Below are 22841 nucleotides of genomic sequence, written 5' to 3' on the forward strand. Positions count from 1 at the left end.
GGCGGGGGCGCCGGAGGCGGAACCGGAAGTGACGGCAGAGTCGGTGGGCGGTGACTCAAGATGGCGGCTATGGTGCTGGCGGCGACGCGGCTGCTGCGAGGCTCGGGCTCCTGGGGCCGCTCGCGGCTGAGGTGAGCCGAGGGCCGGCCGGGGATCGGCCGGGGGCTGGGGCGGCCCCCCCCCTTCTGGACGCTCCGCCTTTGGCTCCCCCACGCCGAGGGGCGGCGCCCGGCAAGCGGGCTGGGAGTGCGGGACCCCCGCCCGGTCCCCGAGGCGACGGGAGCACTTCCCCCCTTGGCGCCCCGGGCTCCGACCCCGAGCCCCATCCGCCTCTCTCTCGTCCTCTCCTCCCAGGCGGTCGTGGGTGCTCCTCCGAGGTCACGTGTCATCTCCGCCCCGGCCCCTTCCGGCCGCGTGCCCCCTTGTGAGGCCGAGCCGGCAAGCCTGGGTTCTGTGGTCGCCAGAGTCATGTCCTTGACTGCTGTGCTCTGTCCCCTCTCCTCTGGATGTCTGGCCTTTTCCCGCACTGGCGCTTTCATTCAGGCGACAGATGGGTGTTGATCCCTCGCTGTGAGGTCCCGGGTGCGATGGGGACAGAGACCAGGCAGTGGGTCCAGGCAGTCTCGTGCCCAAAGTGTCAGCTTTGAAGGGAGTAAGCCGCCTTCGGCGGTAAGAAACAGGAGAGACTAACTTCAGGTGGGATGAGGAGGAGCAGCTTACGAGGAGGTGACGTCTAAGCCAAGGGATGGAGAATGAGAGAAGGGTCAGCCCTGTGAACAGTGCAGGGGAAGGCAGGTCAGACCAGGAACCATGAGCACAGCAGCGTGGGGACGATGAGCCCAGTGTGTCCAGGGAACGGACCAGCCGGCCAGTGGGACCCGGACCTGGGGCGGGGGGCGGCTAGCAGATGGGTTTTTGGAGGGGGAGCTGGAGGCCTTCGGGACCAGGTGAAGAGATGTGGTTTCCGCTTAGGCTCCAGGGGGCTGTTGAAGGGCAGGACTTGGCCAATTGCTTGGTGTGTAGAAACAGACTTAACCCACTTAACCCTCCTTTCATGGAGGTGGCATTTGAGGCCTAAGGACCTGAACCAACTTGCCGCATGTCCCTGGGAACACCTCAGTGGTGTTCTTGGTCACTCTTCTGTGTTGTCTCTGGGGACGTGTAGAAATCAGTTCTCTAGATAAGGAGATGCTGATTTTTTAAATGCACACAAACCACAAATACCTGCACCTAGGTGGTCACCACAGGTCCCACCGTCTCAGTTGTATTGTACCCGGGCCGACTTCTGTGTTTCAGGTTTGGAGCCCCTGCATACAGGCAGTTCAGTAGTGGCGGTGCCTATCCCAGCGTCCCCCTCTCCTCCCCCTTGCCCGGAGTACCCAAGCCTGTTTTTGCTACAGTTGATGGACAAGAAAAGTTTGAAACCAAAGTTACCACACTGGAGAATGGGCTTCGTGTGGCGTCCCAAAATAAGTTTGGACAGTTTTGTACAGTAGGAAGTAAGTACTGTCGGTAGCATTGCGGGTGGCCCCGTCTGTTGTAACGTGCACACGCTTCAGTTCACTGTTAGTTGTACTTAGGGCATCGTTCGTGAATTATATCCTGAGTGAAAAAGCATGGCGTAGAATCTGAAAATTTAGTAATCAGAGTATGAACAGTGGCTCTCCTGGTGGTGGGTTTTCTTTTCCTTCTTTCTACCTTTCTGTTATCCTAAAAGATTTCTACCAGAGGTATAAAGTACGTAATTTTATAAATACTGACGTACGTATATAGCTGTGAAAACCTTTGGAGTCAAGGTAATGTACGTATTTGTCATTCTTATATGTTTAAATCTGGCTGTTTGGTCATATTCACAATTTTAAAAGGTTTGTCTTGATTAGATCTTCCCTTTTGAATATCTGACTTAACCTGTCAATTTTCTTTTTATTGCCAGTTCTTATTAACTCTGGATCAAGATATGAAGCAAAATATCTCAGTGGAATTGCTCACTTTTTGGAAAAATTGGCATTTTCGGTCAGTGTCCAACTTGTGATTTTTGATACTATACTTGGGAAGAATCTGTCAAGGTTTGCTTTTCTAAAATGGGTATTTTAATAAATGCTTAAGTTGCCAAGTTGATACGAATTAAGGTTTCTAAGTTAAAAGATGATTTGATTTAATGTGTTCTGAAAGCAAAAGTAAGTTTTTTTCTTAAAAACTGTATTTTGGAGGCTGTTCTGCGTGGCTCATGTAGGTTCTCTTGTTCATTTTTCTAGTCTACGGATCGATTTGGCAGCAAAGATGAAATTCTGCTTACCTTGGAGAAGCACGGGGGTATTTGTGACTGCCAGACATCCAGGTACGCCAGCTTTCACGTACAGACTCGTCTTTTATCACGTGGACTGTCCTCATCCTTGGTCAGAGTCCCCCTGAGCCCCTCCCATCGGCAAGGCCGTGGAGGTGAATGGTGAGAAGTGAGCCCTGGTCCAGGCAGAGATTCGGGTGGAGGGTTGGGGTGTGTGGCAACACTTACACAGAGGCATGCGCTCCGAGGGCCAAGCCTCCCCTGTCATTCGAGCCAGGCTGCTGGCTGGGCGCTGGGGACGCAGAGCAGGCCTGTCCCCAGGATGCTCACAGATCGGGCAGAGGGCTGCACCACGGCTGGTGGACGCAGGAGCCAGGGGCCGAGGGTGGTGGGAGCCTGGGGGGGTCAGGAAGGGAACGGTAGGTAACTCAACGTCGGGGCTGCTGCTTGAAGGCACCTGCCAGGTGGAATAACGGGCGGCCGTGGCTCAGACGCAGGGGACAGCAGGTGCAGAGGCTCAGCCTGGAAGAGGCAGTGGTCGGTTTGGGGTGGGGAAGGTTCAGTAGGTAGCTGGGGCACAGATGGGGTAGGGGTGCTGTGGACAAAGGCAGGTGGTGTTTGTCTGCCCAGTGTGGGGCGTGTTTGGAAAGCTGTGTTCAGGGCAATGTGAGATAAGCAGACAGAGATCACACCTTTTTTTTTTTTTTTTGGTCCACGCCGTGTGCCATGTGGGATCTTAGTTCCCCGACCAGGGATCGAACCCGGGCCCCTGCAGTGGAAGCGCAGAGTCCTAACCACTGGACCCCCAGGGAAGTCCCAGATCACACTTTTTTTAAGCGGTTGGTTATTTCAATATGAATGTTAAAAAAATTAGAGAGAAAATATAGGTTAAATGCCAAGAATTAGAGTTGGCATGGAGGCAGTATGTTCACATGTTCAAAAAAAGGTCTGTTCAGAAACTTGTGGCTCCCGGCTGCCCGTGAATGAAAGCCAGACTGGTTGGCTGTGTTCTTGCGAAAAATCGCATCCTCCGTCTCCCCAGGGAGCCCCTTCCTCTGGTCAGGCAGGCCTGTGTTCTGCCCCAACGCAGCCAGCTAATTCTCAGCTCAGACTTTCGTTCCTGCTGCTCTCCCCCGTGGTCCTACAGCACTTCCCCGCTGAGAATGGCCCCTTCCCTGCAGAGGCCCTGGTGGCCACGTCTCCCCTCCAGGGCTCGCTCCTCTCCACGTGGCAGCCGGGCCTGCCCTGCGTGGTCTCCGGCCTGACCGTGCCCCCCTCGTGGCTCTGTGGTTGTCACGTTTGCGTCTCCCCTGCCTCAGTGCGCCTGTCTGATCACAGCACCTCGTGCTGCGAGCTACTGTGACAGTCAGTCTCTGTCCCCCAGCCGTCTAAGGCCAGGCATGCGCCCGTGTGGACGGTTCACCTAGCGGACACTCAGTGCAGGATGACACGAGTAGCCTCAGAGGGGGCTTGTGCTGGTGAAAACCGCTCAGAGCTGCCTCTCCAGTTCGGCTGGACAGTGTCTTCCGCTCCAGCGATTAGCCCGTGCACAGCTGTGGTTCTGCCTGCTAAGAGTTTACACTGTAAGATGGCAAAGGGGGAAAAGCCCCAGGTGTATGCTGACCCTCAACGCAGAAAGATGTAACCACCTTCCCTGCCACCCCAGCATACACCTGTCGTGACCTTATTGCCCCCAACGTTGGTTTTGTTGGTTTTTCCAGAGACACCACCATGTATGCTGTGTCTGCTGATTCTAAAGGCCTGGACACGGTGGTTGGCTTGCTGGCAGACGTGGTCCTGCACCCCAGGCTAACAGGTGCGCGTTTGGGCTGCTTGAGGGGTCCTGGGGTGGGGGGCAATGCTGGGAGGTGTGTTGACGCACTGGCCCGGGGAGGGGCGCTGTGTTATGGAGCCTTGGGCCCACCCACCAGTGACAGTCAGCAGGGGGGTCACTGGAGACAACGCTCACGGTTAGAAACGTCCTTGATACTGAATACTTCGACTCTCGTCTCTGTGCCTTTTGACGTTTGTAGCGAAACGGTTCTTTCATTTCAGAAAAGCATCTCAGACGGTGTTTAAACACCCTGACTGACGTGCTACCAGAAGTTTCTGTGTCTCTGTGCCCATTCCCTTCCTCAGCCTTACAAATGGCAGGACTTCAAGCTCCCTGCTAGGAGTGGACACAGGCCAGTCTAGCTGCGCTGTGTTTCACAGCAGCCTGGCCTTGGGGTTCCCAGGCTGCGGTTCCGCATTACGATCTTTCTGGCACTGGTTCCAGTTACCCGATGAAACACACCCCCGCCATTGGTCTGTGCCTCTGTGTCTGGACCTGAGCGCCTCGTACAGGGAGGAAGCCGCGGCTCGGAGCGGGGCCAGGTGGCTGCTTCCGGGCAGAGGGGAGGAGGCCCAGATCGTCCAGGTCCCGGCCTGCAGGGCACTCTCCCCGTCGCTCGGACAAGCGCCCCCCAGGTCTGCCCCAGAGGAAGGCAGAGGAGGCTCTGCCCATGCCTGCCGATGAACGACACTGGGCCCAGCTCGGCGACCCAGGCTCAGGGCGGCCTCCGTCTGAGCCTCGTCTCTGATTCTCTGCAGATGAAGAAATCGAGCTGGCGCGTATGGCTGTCCGGTTTGAGCTGGAGGACCTCAGCATGCGGCCCGACCCGGAGCCCCTTCTCACCGAGATGATTCACGAGGTGCGATGGACACGCGGCGCGGGCCACCTCCACGGCCTCGCCCCCGACCCCGGGCTCTGGGGGGGTCGTTCACCTGCCCGATGCCACCTTGCAGGACATTTTTAATTTCTGAATTTGTTAGCTATGCAAGTTTTAAACTTTTTAATCCTTACGGTAACGAGGTCTGTAGAGTGAGCCTTTCATGTTACATTTCTTACGAATTTTCATTCTGGAGAGGCAGATTTTACTATTTTTGTAAACACACAAAGCTGCTCCTGCCAAACGGTAGCTGAAACGAACAGCTGGTGGGCTTTTCCCATCTGGCCGGGGATTGCTGCAGTCCCGGCTTGCCTGGGAGGCCTGGCTGCGTTCCCTCTGTCACTTGTGTTTCTCTCGCTTCCTTTATCAAGGCCGCTTACAGGGAAAACACAGTCGGCCTGCACCGTTTCTGCCCCACGGAGAACATAGCAAAGATTGACCGGTCGGTGCTTCACTCCTACCTGCGAAACTACTACACCCCCGACCGCATGGTGCTGGCCGGGGTGGGGGTAGAGCACGAGCGCCTGGTGGAATGCGCCAGGAAGTACCTCCTGGGCACCCGGCCTGCCTGGGGCAGTGGGGCGGCCGTGCACGTGGACGGGTCGGTGGCACAGTACACTGGGGGCATCGTCAAGGTAAAGCCATGATCTCGGGTTGCGTACGCTTTCTTTGATTTCTTTTTTCAGTGTGATCGATCTTGCGTTTATCCTGAAGGTGTTAGGTTCACCTTAACCGGGCTTCACCTTAACCCGCGTTCCTGTTAGAGCTGAGCTCCACCTGGGCTCGAGGCTCGGCTGGCTCGCGCCTCTCGAGGGGGTTTCCTGACATTGGTGTACGGTTTCTGTAGACCCATTTATATACCACCTGACCTGAGAAGCGTGTGAGGCCTGGTGTTCTTTCACTGAGTGTACGCATCCATTCTTCTTGGTTCCAGCTGGAAAGGGACATGTCCAGTGTCAGCCTGGGCCCCACCCCGTTCCCCGAGCTCACGCACATCATGATTGGCCTGGAGAGCTGTTCCTTCTTGGTGAGTCCTGGGCGGCTCGGGCAGGGCGTCCTGGAGCGGGTCACACCTGCGCGGGCTCTGCCCAGGCTGAGCTCTGCCGTCCGTCTGCCGCAGGAGGGGGACTTCCTCCCTTTCGCGGTGCTGAACATGATGATGGGCGGCGGCGGCTCCTTCTCGGCCGGCGGGCCTGGCAAGGGCATGTTCACCAGGCTCTACCTCAACGTGCTCAACAGGTGGGTTGGGTGCCCTCGCCCACTCTGTCGGGGCCGCTGGCCCAGCCGAGCATTCTCTGGGGCCGTGACACCTTCCTTGTGTCCCTCTCTTCACGTCCCTCACAGGCACCACTGGATGTACAACGCGACCTCCTACCACCACAGCTACGAGGACACGGGCCTCCTGTGCATTCACGCCAGCGCCGACCCCAGACAGGTGAGGGCCGGGCCTCCTTCACTGCGGGAACCGGGGGGACGAAAGCTGCCGGGCTGAGATCACTCTCTCGCGCTCCACGCTCTCTTACAGGTTCGAGAAATGGTGGAAATCATCACGAGAGAGTTTGTTTTAATGGCTGGAACTGTGGATGTGGTAAGTAGGGCTCCTAGCCATTTCCAACATCCTCGCGGTGTTGGATGGGTAGAGAACATGGTGTAGGGGTGGCCGGCAGAGGGCCCGTGCTCTGTGCCCACACCACCAGCGTCCCAGCCAGGACAGCACAGCCCCGGGGTGACCCAGACCTGCCCCCGTGGGAGCCCGTCCTCCCTGGTCTTGATGCTGAGAACCCCCCCAGTGCCGGGTCTGCTTGCTCTGACCGAGCCCATGCCTCCTGTGCCTGCCCTGTGTCCTTCTGTAAGAGGGTAAATTGGAGCAGCGTTGAACAGAACGAGCGGGCCACGCGGGGCATTTTTCTCGCTCTTTCTTGACTCTGGTTTATGTTTTGACCTGAGATTTTGCTCCCTCATTTTTTTCATTTACTTCTTATACCGTACGTGTTCAGAAGTCTTGTTTTTTTTCCTGGGTCAGAACTGGCACCAGTAAGCAGGTTCTCTGTACGTGCTACACGTGGACGCGCGCTCAGACACCTGTGTGCACACGCATGCACACGCGCTACACGTGGACGCGCGCTCAGACAGCTGTGTGCACACGCACGCACACAGGCACACACACGTGCATGCCGCAGCAGAGAGGCCCAGCGTGTGAGCCTGCTGGGGGTCAGTGCGTGTGCTTCACCCTCAGAGCTTCTCTTCTGCACATTCCGTGTTTTCTCCAGTAACCACATACTCCCTTTTTAATCAGGAAAAGAAGCATTATTTTAAAAATAAAAACGTGTTTAAAAATTTACACTTGGTGGTTCCGTTAGCGTCCTGCTAGAAAAAGTGTTTTCCTCTAACGTGAAGGCACCTTGAGATAAAAATTATTTGCCTGAACTTGCAAAAGCGATAAAGACCTGTGTTAAATCAGGAGTTATTTTACTTAAAAGATACAGACTCTCGACAGCTGAGGTGTTTTCTAGCACCTGCCCTCCAGGCCTGTGAGCTCCCCGGTGGGCGGCCTGCACCTCTCACCAGCCCCCCTGTCTCTGCCCTTGCGCTCCAGGCTGGGCTTCAGGAACGGAACTCACTGGAGCTGCAGTCTTAAGCTTGGCCCCAGATACAGAGCTGGCAGCTTGAGCTGGCTCCCGCGGATTTCCCAGGGAGCGCGGTAAACATAGCTGACAGGACCCTGCTCCGGGATCTGGGGGGAGCCCCAGAGCCTGCGTTGAGTTTGTTTTCCTTGTGATCTCAACGTGCGGCCAGCTTTGGGTGTTTGGTGTTCTTCCCTGCTCGTGCTGCACGGCAAAGTTTAAACCCAAGAACTCCAGGGAAGCATATACTTCTCCCTTATTTCGAATGTGGTAAAGGCCCTATTACTGTAGTTCCAGCCCTGACCCAGAAAGCACAGAGGCGGAAACATGGCGGGATCTGCTGGTGACTTGGGCCGCGAGCCCAGGCACGGGGGGCCATCTTCCCCTATTCAGCCCTGAGTAAGCGGAAGACCCTTCGCCAGGACACGTCCGTCAGCCCCTCTGCTGGCCAGGCCGTTTGCGATTGGCTGGGAGACGGGCGTGAGCCCAGGGACTGAGCCACGTGACCCCGCAGGTGGAGCTGGAACGGGCCAAGACGCAGCTCACGTCCATGCTCATGATGAACCTGGAGGCCAGGCCCGTCATCTTCGAGGACGTGGGGAGGCAGGTGCTGGCCACCCGCTCCAGGAAGCTGCCCCACGAGCTGTGCGCGCTCATCCGTGAGTCCCGGGCCCGGGGTGGGGGTGGCCCCGCAGGCCCGCACCCCAAGCCTTGTCCTCTCCCAGGCCTGCTTCCCGGCCCTGCCCGCGCCGGCTGAGCGCCGTACCTGTGTGACTCCAGATTTTTGCCCCCTTATAAAAGGGCCTCTCAACGACCCCCCCAGGTTTCAACGCAGATTCAGTGGGAAAGTGGGTGGAAAGTGAGTGGCCCGGTGCCGTGCTGTGCGTGGAGAGACACCAGCTCTAGCAGCGCTGCCCCGGGGGCTCGTGGCAGGTGCCCGTGGCCTCCTGTGAGAGGCCTTCAGGAGGCCCTGAGCTTCCATTTCAGGATGCCAAGCTGTACTTGCTTGTGACTCTTTGGGGGACAGGTTGATCTTAGCTTCGTCAGATTCCCAAGGGGTCCGCAAGCCCAGAAGGGCTCTGCTTACTGCTCTGCGGGGCCGAGTCGCCCAGGGCGAAGCTGACCTGGTCCCCGGGCGTCTGCTGGGTTTGGGTTTGGAGTCCTGCTGAGGACAGCGCTTGCCCCGCCCACGCGCGGACCCTTGTCCTCCCTGGGAGAAGCCCCTCAGACCCTCGAGTACGACAGTACCCAATCTCCCTGAGGCCTCGTCTTCTGTAGAAAATAAGTTTCCGGGGGTGTGGTTCCCTCCTCCAAGGCTGGGCCACGTGTGCAGGCCCTCGGCCCCCCTCGTTCTGACCTCACCCTTCATCCATGCGGTGCTGAGGCTTTGGTTTTCCCCTCCCTGCAGACTCGCCATGTAGGTAACTCACAGCTGAGGGGTATTTTTTCCTTTTTTAATTATATTAACTCCTGTTGGGATGGGCATGTCCTAATGCAGTTGAAGTTAACACTCGCCCATTTACTAAGAAGCTCACCGTGCAGTCCACACATGGCTGTGCCCGGACCTTCCGGGGTCCTCAGCATCCCTCCTCCGCAGGTGGGGAGGCGGCGGCAGGTTGGGGACCCCTCTGTCTGTTCAGGACTGCAGCCACGGCGGGGAGAGGAGTGGGACCCATGCGGGGTCGGGTGCTCCCCTGACGCCTCTCTTCCCCGTGCCAGGTGACGTGAAGCCAGAGGACGTCAAGAGAGTTGCTTCTGCGATGCTCCGCAGGAAGCCCGCCGTGGCCGCCCTGGGGGACCTGAGCGATCTGCCCGCGTACGAGCACGTCCAGGCGGCCCTGGCGAATAAGGACGGGCGCCTGCCCAGGACGTACCGGCTCTTCCGGTAGAGGCGCCGCGGCAGCACCATCCACGTCCGTTTCTTTGGGGTGACTTCAGCGCAGACGTTCATAGACGGTGCAGACTGTGGGACTTTTCCTAAACGCGAATTCCTTCAGAATTGGACGTGCCAATCAGTGGAATAAAGATTGCTCTCCACCACTGCGGCTGGAAACTAGGGGAAGCGCGGGGAGGTTGGAGCAGCCGGCTGGGGTCAAGCCGGGCTAGTCTTCCCGCTCCCCCAGGAGTTTCGGCAGGTGGGGGAACCGCGCAGTTCCCTGAGGCCAGCGGTCGTTGAGCGGGCGAGGCCTGACCTCTCCTCGGAGGCCCCCGGGCCCATCAGCCCGCCTGCATCCGGGAGGCCAGGGCCACCCACACCAGCACCTCGAGGGTCCCGGGGCGAGGCACCATCCAGCTTGACCGGTGAGGGGTCGTCTCTTGCCCTCAATAGTAAGGCCCTGACTTCAGAGCTGGGGAGCTCGGGGCGGGGGAGGCGGGCTTGAAAGACGGAAGGACAGAGGCCGCGTGTGGGGCCCTGCAGGGTCAGGGGGCTTTGGTGACGGCCCTGCGGGGCCTGGGTAGCTGCACTGGCTGCCCTGGGTCCTTCTGACGCTGCCGTGGTTCAGAGGGCGGCTTCCTGGACGCCAGCGGATTGCACAGAACCGGGCCACAAAGCTTTGTGGAGAAGAGTCATCTCCAGGCCGTAGTTTTTGAAACGCTAAGTGCAGCCCCTGCTGTCCAGCTGGGAGAGGGAGGGGTGATCTGAGGCCGTCAAATAAATGTTTCAGCGTCACCTCTGTCACGTCCGTTCATCTTGCCGGGGCCTGTCGTCCCTTTATTTCCATCCCTTTACTGCACACCTACCCTGGCCCAGGTGGGAGGTGTCTGGGCCCCTGCTGTCCTTCGCCTGCTCCGCTCCAGTCCACTGGGTGGGAGCCCCAGGCTCATGGCCAGCGGGCCAACAGCGTGGATTCCAGTTGTTAGGAATGCCCTGTGGTTACTGGGCTGGCTGGGAGGGAGCGCGGGAGTGCGAGGCGTCCTGGGAGCTGCTCCCAGCCGGGCCCAGGTGCCTCTTGCGGGAGCTGGCGCTCACCCGGGCTTCCTATCCCCTGGACACCCCCCTCTCCCTCTCTCCCCCCCCTTTACCCCCCACCGCCCCGTTCACTTGGGGGCCTTCCCTCCACCCTTTCAGCCCCCGCCCACTCTACGTGCTGTCCGTGCTGTTCCCGGGGCCCCGCGTGCGCCTTCGCTGGCGCCCGCGCCGAGTCTGGCCCTTGGGGACTGACTGGCCTGTGGCGGGACTCGCGCGTTGGAGAGAACAAGAGACAGACTTTAAAAACCACCCTCACACTGGGTCGTATTTCGCAATTCTTTATGAAGCTGATTTTCCAGACCCTGGTCGATTTCATTTGCATTAATTTGAATTTCAACCTAACCTTCTAAATGAAAGCCCATTCATCTAAAGTCTATAATGGCTGATATTAAGTAAACTGCTTCACTTTGGACCCATGAGATGTACGCAATGATCCCCCCTCAAGGACACGAATACACGTCAGTGTCGCGTTAACTCTTTTCTCCATGATTTGGGTCAGAGAAAATGCCTAGAAAGAATCCATAAAACCCTACTCATTTCGAGCCCCATTACCACAAAAACCTTTGTAACAAAAGAGATTTTCTGTTAATTGATTCAAAGCTCAATGGCACATTCTTTGAGCAAAATTTTATACATACAACCTGAAGTTTCTTCAAATCAGATGGGATTAGCTGTGTCTTCTCATTAATGGAATTTCTCCCATTTGTATCAAAAGATTGCATGTGTATTGCTTTAGAATTTACACTCCATATTTTGGAAGCGGAGGTGAATAAAAGTCTGATAATGGTATTTGTGGGAGTTGACTTTACATCATTGATCACGGATTCACTCAACTCTGAAGTGTTCACTTTGCCCTATAAGCACTTTCTCAGCGGACACTTACCTGGGGGCAGTGGGCGGAGCAAACAGCACAGGGGCCAGGAGAGACCGAGCTTCTTGCTTTGGAGTGTGACAGCCTCTTCTTACAAGAGCGCTGCAACAGACTGGTTCTTTCTAGGACTCAATCTTTGGCCAGGAAGAGTTTAAGATTCAATAGATGCATTTATTTAAAAATATAAATATGGAAAAATAAATAATTTAAAAGACTAGATTGAATGCCCCTAGATTTTCCCACATTCAAAGCCTAAATTTTTTTTTTACGAGATGGATTAAGACACAAAGCAATAACTCTAAACCCTTTAAGAAAACAAGACATCCAGGCTGGTGGGGGCCGGCCCAGGCTGGCAAGGTGTGACATTCCAAGCTTCCAGCAGCTTCTCAGACCAGGAAACGCACCACTTAACTTTGATGCTGCTCGTAGCTGACGTTACCTAAGCAAATGGACCCAGATGGACCGGGAGAGGAGAGGGAGGCGGTCTCGTGGGCCTGAACCGCCGGCCGGCCGTCCTCATCCCAGCCTCAGCTCAGTCCTAGCGCGTGCCGTGGGAACAGAGGCCCAGGGTCACCGGACGCCCGGCGGCATGCCTGGCGCTCAGACAACGAAGGGCAGCTCTTGGTTTGGGTTTGAGGGGCTGCTGGGAGGCTGCAGATCCGGACATGCAGACATAATAAAAGAGGGCAGGGTGCCTGGCCCGCACGCGAGCTCTGCCACTGGCTTCAGGGCACGCGAGCTGCTCACAGCCAGCCCGGCGCCCACCGACGAGGGCTGCGGTGTGGGGAGGCCACCCTGAGAGAGGGAAGCGCCGTGGGGGCGTGCGGTTCTGTCCCAGCAGCGGGCGCCGGACCTGGGGCCTCCCGTCGGGCTCTCGCGGAGGAGGGGGCAGCCCCCAGCAGCGGTTCATCAGCGTCCCGGACGGCAGCCTCCTCCGTCTTCCCGGGTTCCGGGGTCAGATACTCTCCCGGGTTGCAGGTGACCAGTCCTCCTTCGGCAAATTTCCTCAAGAGACGGTACAGATGGCGCTGGAGTGCTGGCTCTTCAGCGCCTGCTGTCTCTGGATCTCTCTGGAAATCCGTCTCTTAATTCCTATCAGGTACAGTTCTCGGTCAAACTTGCCGGCGGCTAGCGGGATGCTGGAGGAAAGAGCCATCAGGAGGGCACTGTCCTCCTGGCCTCTGTGCTCGGGCGTTTGCTGCAGGCCGCACGTGGAGGGTGGGGATGGCCGAGGCCTGGGTCCCCGCGGCTGCCCCGACTGGCGGCACAGCCGCAGCACAGCGCCATGAGCCAGCGGGACGCTCCCTCCCGCCTGTGCCAGGCCTGCCTCGCGGCAGCTCTAGGACAACCCCAGCTGCCACTGGCTGTTCCAGGGGTCCGGGCGAGGTCCCCACCCTCTGGCATGTCGCTCGCCTGACACCTGCTTCAGACAACCTACGCCAGCCATCTCCACCCGGGGCGGCTGGAACCCTGCTCCCCTCGGGGCATCAGGACACAGGAGACCAGGCCGTGCTCCCAGGAGGCCCCCCCCGCGCCCCCACCAGGGCCCGGGAGTGAGGGGGGGGTACTGACTTGTCTCTCCCCGGCCTCACTCTGACCCGGAACAGGCCGTACACGGGGCGGTGGTCAGACGTCCTGATCCCGGGGCAGGAGGAGTACTTGACGGGACAGATGTCGTCCCTGTGGCGGCTCCTGTACATGACGCGGTCCTGCGGGAAGGGTCCCAGGGGCCGTCTGGCTGCCGGGCTGGACCGGCTTGCCTCTCGCGTCGGCTGCCCTTGAACGAGTCCCCGTGTCGAAGCCCCCCAGGAGGCCCGGCCCCCACGCTCCCCCAGCCCTGCGGGCGGCTCACCGTGTACGAAGGGGTCCTCTGCTTGGAGGTGGTATCATACGAGTCCTTCCCGACGTCGAACTTGTATGACGGCAGGAAGTGGATGTCCGGCTCCTGGAAGCCCTTGAAGATGGACCCTGGGACGGGCAGAGCCCCCACCTCAGAGCCGCGGCTCGGAGCCCAGGGTCACCCCTGCCCACCTGGGGTCCCTCCTGGCCGGGCAGCTGCTCTCCCCGCCTCACCTCTCTTCATCTCCCGGGTGAGCTGGTCGTGCTGCAGCAGGGCCTGCACGCTGGCGCCCGGGTCCTGCTTCAGGATGGCTTCCACGGCCGCCCGCCCGCCGCTCAGGCGGAAGTTGAAGTCTCCGAACCAGAAGACCCCGTCGAAGCGGGTGGTGACGTCCGCTGGGGCGTGAGCGGGTAGAAGAGGGCGTGAGCCCAGCGCTCCCCACGCTCCTCACCCCCACCACAGGGCCGGGGCTCCCTGGGAAGCGGGTGGCGGCCCACGACGCTGCTGGGGCTCAGGGCGGGGGGGAGCATGTCTACAGCTTTCTGGGTTCACGCGGTCATGGGTCACGACTCAGGGAGCAGGCGCCAGGCCTCGCTTCGGTCAGCAAGCGACTTTCCAGACTTCTCTGACCTTGATTCTCAAAAGCTCTGAACAGCCCGTCTCCACTAACCCTCCAGAGAACAAGGCAGAAGCCGCCTCGTCTTCGGGGGAAGGTAAAGCTGCTCACCGGCGTCGGAGCGGTAGGGGCTGGTGTCCGGCACATTCTTGGGCAGCGCCAGGCCCTGGACGGTCTTGCTGTAATCCACCAGCCGCTCGCCCACCTTCCCGTCTCCAGCTGCAAGGACAGCGCGGGGGGCCCTCTCCAGAGGCAGGTTTCTGAGCCCAGGGCTGGGCGCCTGGGGGTCCGTTGGGGGCATATCCCCCCCAACCCCAGCAAGCTCTAATCACACAGCGTCTGCACCGTGACCCTCGCCACCAGGGGGTCTGGGGGTCCAGGGGCGAGGGACTTACAGGTGAAGTGGGACGTGATGAAGAGGAGGGAGGTGCCGAAAAAGGTGAAGCTGACGCCCAGGGCCCCCTTGGTTTTGATCTGCGACACGATGCGCGTGGTCACCGTGGAGCTCTCCACCTCTGCACGGAGGGAGCAGGGCTGACCGGGCCGGACGCAGCCCCGACGGCCCCACGCCGCCGCACCGCCCACCCCCCACGCGCACGTCCGCCCCCGGGGCCCCTACCTGAGCAGAACCAGATGAGGTCCCTGCGGATGAGCACGGACATGTAGAGCGCCCCGTGGGCCGCCGAGTACAGCATGACGTAGTGGGGGCCCAGCGTCTCCTGCAACCTCGTCTCCCACTCCCGCCTGCGGGGAGGGGCACGGTGGACACGCGGCACGAGGGCGCGCCCGGGGCCTCCCTGGGAGGCCTGCTTCCCCCTGCACCCCCGGTGACAGGCTGGGTCCCCGACCCCTGATAAGAGCCGGGGGGCAGGAGGGAGGCCACCTTCCCCGCAGGGCCTGGCGCAGTCGGGGCCCCTCCACTCTGGCCAGGCCTCGCGCTGCTGCCCGTGTGCTGCCGGGGCCCTGCCCCCGCCCCCCAGCAGGTAAACTGGCAACACAGCCCGGGCCGCAGGCAGACCCAGGAGAGGTGAGCGACGCCTTGCACGGGCTGGGCTGGAGCCCGCGGGACCGCACTGCGCCATGCCCCTGCCCCCGCTATCTCTTGGGGCAGCTCTTTATTTACAAGAAGATGGACCTCATTCCTTCTACATTCTGCGAGTCCCCGTTGGAGAAGAAAACGATCCCGGTTCAGTCCAGGCTCGGCCACGGCCCACGTCTCACCCCACACGGGGGTCTCGGGCCACAGCAGCTTCAGCCCCAAAGGCCCGCCTGGCGCCACCGTTCACAGGGACCCGGGTGCACCGGCCCGGCGGAGACGTGGGGCGGGGCGGCGGCAGTGGCGGGAGAGGGGCGCGCAGCCCTACCTGTCGGAGCAGCCCTCCTGGACCCCGACGACGTACAGGTCCTGAGCGAAGTCAGCCTCGGCCGGCAGCAGGAGCTCGTCCAGGTTCGGGGGCAGCTCCTGTGGGAAAGCGGCGCCTGGCAGAGGCCGAAGGGGCCCAGCGCGGGGGCTCCTGCTGCCTGGGGACCCAGGGCCGCTCCCGAGGCCACGCATGGGGAGCCCCTGGCCCAGGCAGGTCGCCCGCTCCTCCCCCGAGCCTGGCCTCGCCAAGCCTGCACCACCCCCTTGGCCGCGCTCTTCCCTCGCTGGGCACCCACGGGCCTGGCCATCCCCCAAGTGCACCCCTGATGTGTGGGAGGTGGGGGAGACGCCCCCTCCCCTGCACCTCTGCCCTCACTGCAGCCCCGGGGAGGGAAGCGGGCGCCCGGTCGGTGATCTTCACCCCCCGACCTGCTGCCGGCCTTGGCCCTCTGGGCCCTGGTGTGGGCCACACCGTGGATGCGCTGGTGGCTCCCCGCGGGTGGCAGAGGCACCAGCCCGGGCACCTGCCTTCACTTCCGCTCAGGTCGCTGTTTCGTGGGGCCCCGTCCGACCCAGCCCTGCCCTGTTCTCTCCCCACGCCCGTCACCCCGATGTCAGCCCAGGACACGGCCACTTCGGTTCTCTGGGCAGTAAGCACATGGGCACACGCGGACGACAGGAGGCGCTCAGGAAACGGCCCGAGACCCCACTGGTGGCAACAGTGCCAGGTCACCCGCAGTCTAGAAGCCCATGGCTGGCCCCAGAATCGGAGCACCCCATGTGCAGGATGGAGCCCCCTAACTGTGGGAAGGGACCCCCAGGAGACACGGGGCGGCTGGAGAGAAAGCTGTCCAGCGGGCTTCCCCAGAAATCAGTGTGCAGACCCCCAGCCTGCCCGGCTTCAGTCGCCCCGGCGGTCAGATGCTCGTCCCATTGGCACAGATGTCCTGAGCTCCAAGCGCCCCGGCTTGCAGGCGGGGTGGAGGAGCCCCTGACCGCATGGGACACACAGCGGCAAACAGACTCGGGTTCTGGTGTGGACGCCAGTCCAAGGTGCGCAGCAGCGGACTCACGTCCCCACACGTTTGCCGGGACCCACAGGGCGCACCCAGGAGTGGCCCAGGGCAACCCTAACGGCCTGGCCCTGTGCTGGGCATCGCCACGGGGAGGCCGTGCGTGGGGGAGAGGGGGCTCTCGGGGAATCTCTGCCCCTTCCTCCCAAATGTGCTGGGAGCCTAGAACTACTCTAAAAAAATACTTACGGTGTGTCTGCAAAAAGAAGCATTAATGCCCCACCAGGCGGTGGAGAGGTGGGCGAGAGGGTGTGACGGACAGGAGGCTCCTCCGGGGGACAGGGAGGCTGGGGGGGCCCCAGGAAGAACCTGGCGGGAACCCAGTGCCGTCCTGAGTGGGGGTGGGCGGCCCGCTTACCTTCTGTCCCTGCATGTTCCACGTGGCCACGAAGAGCGCCATGTTCCGGTCTGGGAAGTAGCGGGCCAGCTCATCTGCCCCCATCAGGGCCCCGCTCGCCAGGAGACTCCCCTCCAGGTAGCTCCTGCGGACACGGGACAGACTGAACCGGGGCCGGGGGGTGGGGGGTCGCAGCACATGGGCCCAGGAGCAGGACACACCTCCCAGGGGTCGGGAGCTCCTCCCCCAGAGCTGGGATTCCCTCAGGACCCCGTGGTCGGCACAGAGCACAGTGCCGAGGTCCCCTGCTCTCTAGGGAAACCCGCTGTGTTCGCAGCGCTACAAACAGCGCAGGCTTTCGGCTTTCCTCCGTCGCCTCCCGAGAGGAAGGGACGTAAAGGTGACATTTGGCGCTTTTTTTGTGGAACCGCTAAGGGCAAAGCCCCGGAAGGGCAGCAGAGGTCGAGGTGGGCTTCTGCACGGTAAGCAGACCTGGGGGGGGACGTGCGCCCTTGTCCGGGGCTCCGGCCTTTGCCTCACCGTCCAGCGCTGGGAGCTCGTAAAGGCTGCCCGTGACACACCTGTCCTCACAGGACCCGACAGTTCAATCCATTGCAAGATTCTCATAGAATAACGCAGGCAGATGGTGCAAAGTCTCGAACAGCGTCGCAGAGGCCCTAACACAGCACAGCTAAGCCCCAGCTCCGGTCCTGCCCTCGTGCAGGGGGCCGCGTCTGACACCCGCTCCCTCCGTGAGCGCCGTGCAGGACTTAGGCTTCGAGGCCATCGGTCTGTCACCGCTTAACCCCTGAAAGCAGCCTCGGCCGATGCCCATGTGCCAACGAGACTGCATTTAAGGACACCAAAACCTGAGTTTCATGTAATTTCCGCATGTCATGAAAGAATGTTAGTACGGCCTTGGGTTTTTTTTTTCAACCACGTGAAAACCGTTCCTGGAGGCCCTGTGATAGGACCGTGTCTGGTCAGGTTCCCAAGGAGGGAGGGGAACCCATGGGCTCAATCCAAGTTCAAATGTCTCACTTGCTGTTTTCATTCCAACTTGCTAAGAAGTCCCTACACCTTAGCTTGCAAACAGGCACCAATCCCTTTGAAGGAGATGAGATCAGGATCCAGTCCTTACAAACTCGCATGAGCAACTCTTAAACCCTGACCAAGCTTTGTAGGACATGAATTCAAGTACGTCAGGAGGGAGGAACCTCCTTGAGGTCACCCCACCGTGCTGAGGCTCCTAGCCGGCTGCCCGCAGGCCTGTCTTCTCCAGACCAGCCCCGTCCGCAGTGTAACCAGAAAGCAGCCCCTCCACGGCCACAGTCTGTGTCCCTTTCCTCAGTCCTCGGCCCTGACCCGGGCCAGATCCAGACTGTCTGTGTGCAGCCCGCAAGCTAAGAATCGCTCCTACGCTTTTATTTAATTTGTAAATACTTATTTATTTATTTTGGCTGCACCGGGTCTTAGTCGCAGCACACGGGATCTTCGCTGCGGCACGTAGGATCTTTTAGGTGTTGTGTTCGGACTTCTTAGTGGCGGCATGCGGGACACAGTTCCCTGACCAGGGATCAAACCCGGGCCCCCTGCATTGGGAGCGTGGCGTCTTACCCATTAGACCATCAGGGAGGTCCCCTACGCTTTTAAATGGTTGGGAAAAACCAGTAGTCCGTGGCATGGGAAAGTGCCCTGGGATTCACCCTTTGGCCTCCCTGAACGAGCCGCGCTGTTGGCGCCAGGCCTGGGCTGCCCTCCCACCCCGCACGGCAGAGGCAAGCACTGCCACAGAGACCACACGGCTCCCACGGTTGAAACAGTCCCTACCCAGCCCGCCGACCCGTGTCCTAGGACACATGGAGGGTCTGGAGGTGGGGAGCCCATCAACCCACTGTCGGCTGCTTGTGTGAGAGCAAAGCTGGGCATCTGATTTTGAGATGTGCTTCTCATTTATGTATAACAGGCGAGTCTACATAAATTGCATAAAATTTAAACAGAGAAATCATACTTTTTTTTTGGCTGCCTCGGCCTGCGGGATCTTAGTTCTTGGGGCCATGGAAGTGAGAGCGCCGAGTCCTAACCACTGGGCAACCCGGGAATTCCCTGTGAAATCATACTTTAAACGCACGAAGAGATCTCGCTCTTTACGAGAAACATGCTGAATTAGTTTAACAAAGGAACCCGTTTTGCCCTGAAACAGTGCCCGGCGCTGATGGAGGGTGCAGGAGGGAGGCTGGCGGCCAGAACCACCTGCCTGGCTTTCACTGCTGGGCTCACCAAGGGCGGGCGTGGGTGAGGATTACCTTCCATCTGCCCCCGACCCCAGAATCTGCGAATGTGACCTTATTTAGAAAAAGGATCTTTGCAGACAGATGTAATTAGTTAAGGATCCTGAGATGAGGTCCTTCTGGATGAGGGTGGCCCTAAATCCAATGACCGCTGTCGTTATAGAAGAAGAGAGACAGACACAGAGGAGAAGCCGCGTGAAGACGGAGCAGAGACTGGGGTGAGGTGGCCACAAGCCGGGGACACCTGGGCCCCCAGCAGCTGGAAGAGGCAGGAAGGACCCTCCCTGGAGGCTCGGGAGGGAGCGCGGCCCTGCCGCACCTGGATTTCTGAATTCTGGCCTCAGAACGGGGACGGAGTAACTCCTGTTTTAAGGCTCTCAGTCTGCGGCACTTTGTTGCGGCCGCCCCAGGACACCAGCACAGGGACCACCTCACTCTTCCCCTCCCTGGGCCCACGTCCACAAGGGTTGGCGCAGGCCTGGTCTGGATGGGAGGTTGCGGCGGGGGGCGGTGGTGACAGAGCTCCCCCCGCCCCCCGGGGCCTCGGGCGCCCCGGCAGGGAGTGGGTGGTGTGGGGCCCCCAAGTCAGGGCCGTGGCCCGACGTGCGCTTCAAACAACCTGCCCAGCCCCGGCCGATGCGGCAGGGGCCGTGAGAGCCAGCGGTCAGCGGCCAGGCCCAGCACGGACAGGGCCGGGGGTCGGGGAGAGCGCAGGATGGCCTTCCGAGTCACAGCGTGGGCACCGCAGTGTGGCCCGACACCAGGGTCCCAGAGACGACGGGTCAGGAGAGAGCTGGTAGGCGTGACTGGGTTGGGCTCAGAAGCGCCTGGGACCCCGGTCCTGGTGAACCCTCATGGTGCCGGCTCGGGAGAGGTGGGCAGAGGTGCGAGATGGGAACTGAGCGGAAGGGTGGCGCCCACCTCCCCTTCAAACTATAAAGAAGTCAAGACGGACTAATTACTCAAGCCCCCTGAGGCCCGGAAGCCCGGCGTCCTCCGAGATGCGAGACCCCTCTCCCTGCCCGTGGGGTCGGGGCGGGGGTGGGGATTGCTGGGCAGCCCTCGGCAGACCGAGCCCCGAACGCTGAGAAATCCTGGGGCGCTCCTGAGAGCAGAGTGCGTGAGTCGGGCTCTGCCTGCGCCCCTCCCCGCCAGAGGTGGGCCCCGGGGACCCTCCCCTTGGGGCAGCCCAGCCGCAGTCACTGGGGCCCCCACCCCTGTCCAGCTCTCCATCCTGGAAAAGTGCCGGCACGTGCACAGGGCACAGCTGGCTGAACGCTGGTCCTGATCAAAGCGGCTACGTGGACGCGGGTCCCCCGACCCACCCCGGAGTCCTGGGCCGACCTGCACACGTGGACGAGGGCTGTCCCCGACGGAGCAAGAAATGGGGAGGAAAACAGGGCTGCCCAGTGCGCAGTGGGATGTGCGTACCCCACCATCTGCTTCACAGAGCCCGTGGGGCTGAGACGCAAAGGAAAAGCTGGGGAGGGCCTCGGAGATGGGGGTCGGTGGAGGGAGACCCGCTGCAGCACCTCACGCGCTGTCAGGGGAGGCTTCCCGTGGTTCTCACGGGCCTTCTGAAGGCTAACGGAGGCCACGGACGCAGGCCACGATGCCGCCCGCCCCCGAGGCCCTACCTGCTGCGGACGTCCTTGGTGCGGATGGGCACTAGGAGGCTGAAGGCGGACCTGGCCGAGTGCAGGGAGCAGTCGTCACAGGCCAGGGGGCTCGGGGGCCGGCCGGGGCCCAGGCTGCTGGGGGCCCGGAACAGCCTGACCTGCCGCCGCGCCTGGAAGTCTGCGTGGTCCCGGTCCACCTTGTTTGCTGTCCGCAGGGCCTCGGAGGCGACGTTCCACTCCATGGCGGGCAGCGGGCGCGGGGGAAGCAGGCTGGCCAGCCGGGGGGTGCTCCCGGCCGAGGCCCCATCCCGGTGCAGGAGATCCAGGGAAGTGCTGATCATTCCGGAAAGACAGTTACCCCGCGAGGAGGGGCCTCCGCTGCCCGGGGCCCGGCGGGTTGTGGGGATCTCCTGCAGGGAGGTGCTCAGGCAGGGCGGGGAGCCACTGCGGGCGGCGGTCCCGGGGGCCTCGTCCTGCAGGGAGCCCCCGGAGGGGCTGGCCCCATTCCTCGCGGCCAGGTCCTCACGGCTGGTTCGAAAACGCCTCTTCCTCCAGCCCTTCTCATCCAGGGACAATGCTCGCTCCAGCCTGGGCCTCGGCGGCGGCGGCTTCGGGCTGAAGGGTCTCCCCCTGGCCTGTGGGTCCTCGTTGCCGACTTGCGCTGGGGTGTCCAGAGGGAGCACGGGGCTCTTCTTGGGTCCCCGGCGGTCGTCAGCGGCTGGGGACCCCGGGCGGGCGGCGAGGTCTTCGTCAGTGTTTGGAAGCTGCCCCTTGAGCATTCTGACTTCAGGCTGCAGATGGCCCTGGGCGGTGGGCTGCCGGGCGGCCTCCGAGTGCCCCAGGCTCGCCAACTTGGACGGCACAGTCCAGGGGCCGGCCCTCACACCCGGGGGCAGCCTGGCCGAGCCGGGAGACAGCTCCCTCCTGGGGCTGCTGGCGACGTCCAGCGTCAGGGATGCATGGTCAGCCGTCGCTGGGCGAGCTGCGGAGGAGAGAAAGGGCAGCAGCTCCCCCTCGGGCTGGGGTGGTCCAGCTGGAGCAGAGCCAGCTGCTGCATGGCTGGGAGCCCTGACGGTCTGGAGTCCTCGGCAAGTACCTAGGGGAAAACCACGCCATTAGCCTTCCACGACCGGGGCCCCGATGCCATTTAATGATCCTGGAGGACAGCTGTGGTGCCGGGTGACAGAGCGGACAGGTCAGCAGCAGTCCAGCAAGAACAAGCACGTAGGCATCCGGGCCGCCGCCCCCTCCCAGGAGCCGGGTGAAGGCCCAGCATCTTAGGAAGGAGAGAAGCCACCCTCCTGACAGGGTTGCTCCTCACGTGCGGAGCCAGGGGCGCGACCCACTGAGAATTCCCGCCCCCAAGGTGTAGGCACGGCCTTGGCAGGGGTCCCGGCCCGCGCCCCTTCCCCCGGGAGCCCGGCGGCCCGGCCTCGCTCACCTGAGAGCCCACCACCATCGCTCGGCCCGCAGACGCCGCCCAGAGAGCGGGCGACCCTGAGCGGGTCTGCGGCCCGGGCGGCAAAGGCCCCTGACTCAGGACTGCGACTCGGGCCGGCCGGCTGCGCGCTCCCCAGGGCAACGACCGCCGCGGAGCCGCGGGGCTGGGGGTGGGGAAGGGGGACGAGAGCCGCGCCCGGGACCCCCGCGCCCCGCCCCACGCCGGGAATCCCGCAACCCGATGCCGCGCCAAGGATTCCCCCGCGCCCCGACTCCAACCCAGGGTCGCCCCGCCCAGTCCTCGAGCCCCGCCCAAGGCCTCCGCGCCCCCGCCCAGGGGTCACTCCGCTCTGAGGACCCCTGGGCCCCGAGCCCCCGCCCCGCACCTCCTCCAGGACTGCCGCCCCGCACCCCGCACCCCTCCCGGAGGTCTCCTCCCTCCCGCACCCCCGCCCGGGGTCACTGAGCCCCGCGCCCCCACCTCGGGGCGCCGCCTGCTCCCCAGCCCCGCGGGCTTCGGCGGCCGCTCCCCGGCAACCGGCGGGCAGGGCGGCCCCGGCCCCGGCGCCCGCAGCGGCCACTGGCGGCCGGAGGACCCAGCGGCGCCAAGCGAGGCGGGAGGGCGCCCTCTGGTGGGCGCCAGGAGCACCGCGGCTCCCTTCCCCGCGTCCGCCCCGCTCCCCGGTCCCCCTGCCCGTCTTCCCCGCGCCCGGAAGCCCCTGCTCTCCTCTCCGTCTAGTGGGGACCTTCCCTGCAGAGGGGATCCTAGGAGGCAGAGCGTTGCCCTGGGCCCTCATTGTC

General features: G+C 61.8%; 2 protein-coding genes across 4 annotated transcripts; one reads left to right on the forward strand and one right to left on the reverse strand.

The window, feature by feature from the left end:
- The first annotated feature begins 16 nt into the window (after positions 1 to 16).
- On the forward strand, positions 17 to 10814 carry PMPCA (peptidase, mitochondrial processing subunit alpha). Of its 3 annotated transcripts, XM_036854525.1 has the most exons (13): positions 17 to 131; positions 1297 to 1499; positions 1934 to 2013; positions 2256 to 2338; positions 4006 to 4100; positions 4877 to 4977; positions 5367 to 5630; positions 5930 to 6022; positions 6116 to 6234; positions 6340 to 6430; positions 6521 to 6583; positions 8134 to 8278; positions 9339 to 10814. In XM_036854525.1, the coding sequence occupies exons 1-13, from the start codon at positions 61 to 63 to the stop codon at positions 9506 to 9508; spliced, it is 1578 nt and encodes a 525-aa protein (XP_036710420.1). In that variant the 5' UTR covers positions 17 to 60; the 3' UTR covers positions 9509 to 10814. The 3 variants fall into 3 exon arrangements, with proteins under 3 accessions (XP_036710420.1, XP_036710421.1, XP_036710422.1); XM_036854526.1 differs by lacking the exon at positions 5367 to 5630 and having other exon boundaries at positions 9339 to 10314; XM_036854527.1 differs by lacking the exon at positions 1297 to 1499 and having other exon boundaries at positions 55 to 131; positions 4008 to 4100; positions 9339 to 10314.
- Positions 10815 to 11511: 697 nt separating this feature from the next.
- Positions 11512 to 22837, reverse strand: INPP5E (inositol polyphosphate-5-phosphatase E). Its single transcript, XM_036854201.1, has 11 exons — positions 22042 to 22837; positions 20619 to 21696; positions 16712 to 16835; positions 15282 to 15379; positions 14537 to 14661; positions 14313 to 14432; positions 14029 to 14136; positions 13535 to 13696; positions 13314 to 13429; positions 13034 to 13170; positions 11512 to 12600 (listed from the first exon to the last, which is right to left on the reverse strand). Exons 1-11 carry the CDS (start codon positions 22835 to 22837, stop codon positions 12468 to 12470), a joined length of 2997 nt encoding a protein of 998 aa, XP_036710096.1. The 3' UTR covers positions 11512 to 12467.
- Between the last annotated feature and the right edge of the window lie 4 nt (positions 22838 to 22841).

This window comes from Balaenoptera musculus, chromosome 6 (assembly GCF_009873245.2).
Source record: "Balaenoptera musculus isolate JJ_BM4_2016_0621 chromosome 6, mBalMus1.pri.v3, whole genome shotgun sequence".
Lineage (NCBI taxonomy): Eukaryota > Metazoa > Chordata > Mammalia > Artiodactyla > Balaenopteridae > Balaenoptera > Balaenoptera musculus.

Excerpts from the sequence above, each read along its gene's own strand:
- PMPCA (XM_036854525.1), top strand. The coding sequence starts at position 61 with ATGGCGGCTATGGTGCTGGCGGCGACGCGGCTGCTGCGAGGCTCGGGC. Across the intron at positions 2,339-4,005 it reads TGTGACTGCCAGACATCCAG|AGACACCACCATGTATGCTG; the intron begins GTACGCCAGCTT and ends TGGTTTTTCCAG. Across the intron at positions 6,431-6,520 it reads CCAGCGCCGACCCCAGACAG|GTTCGAGAAATGGTGGAAAT; the intron begins GTGAGGGCCGGG and ends GCTCTCTTACAG.
- INPP5E (XM_036854201.1), bottom strand. The coding sequence starts at position 22,837 with ATGAGGGCCCAGGGCAACGCTCTGCCTCCTAGGATCCCCTCTGCAGGG. Across the intron at positions 15,380-16,711 it reads GGAACATGCAGGGACAGAAG|GAGCTGCCCCCGAACCTGGA; the intron begins GTAAGCGGGCCG and ends GCTTTCCCACAG. Across the intron at positions 13,171-13,313 it reads AGAGGACCCCTTCGTACACG|GACCGCGTCATGTACAGGAG; the intron begins GTGAGCCGCCCG and ends CCCTTCCCGCAG.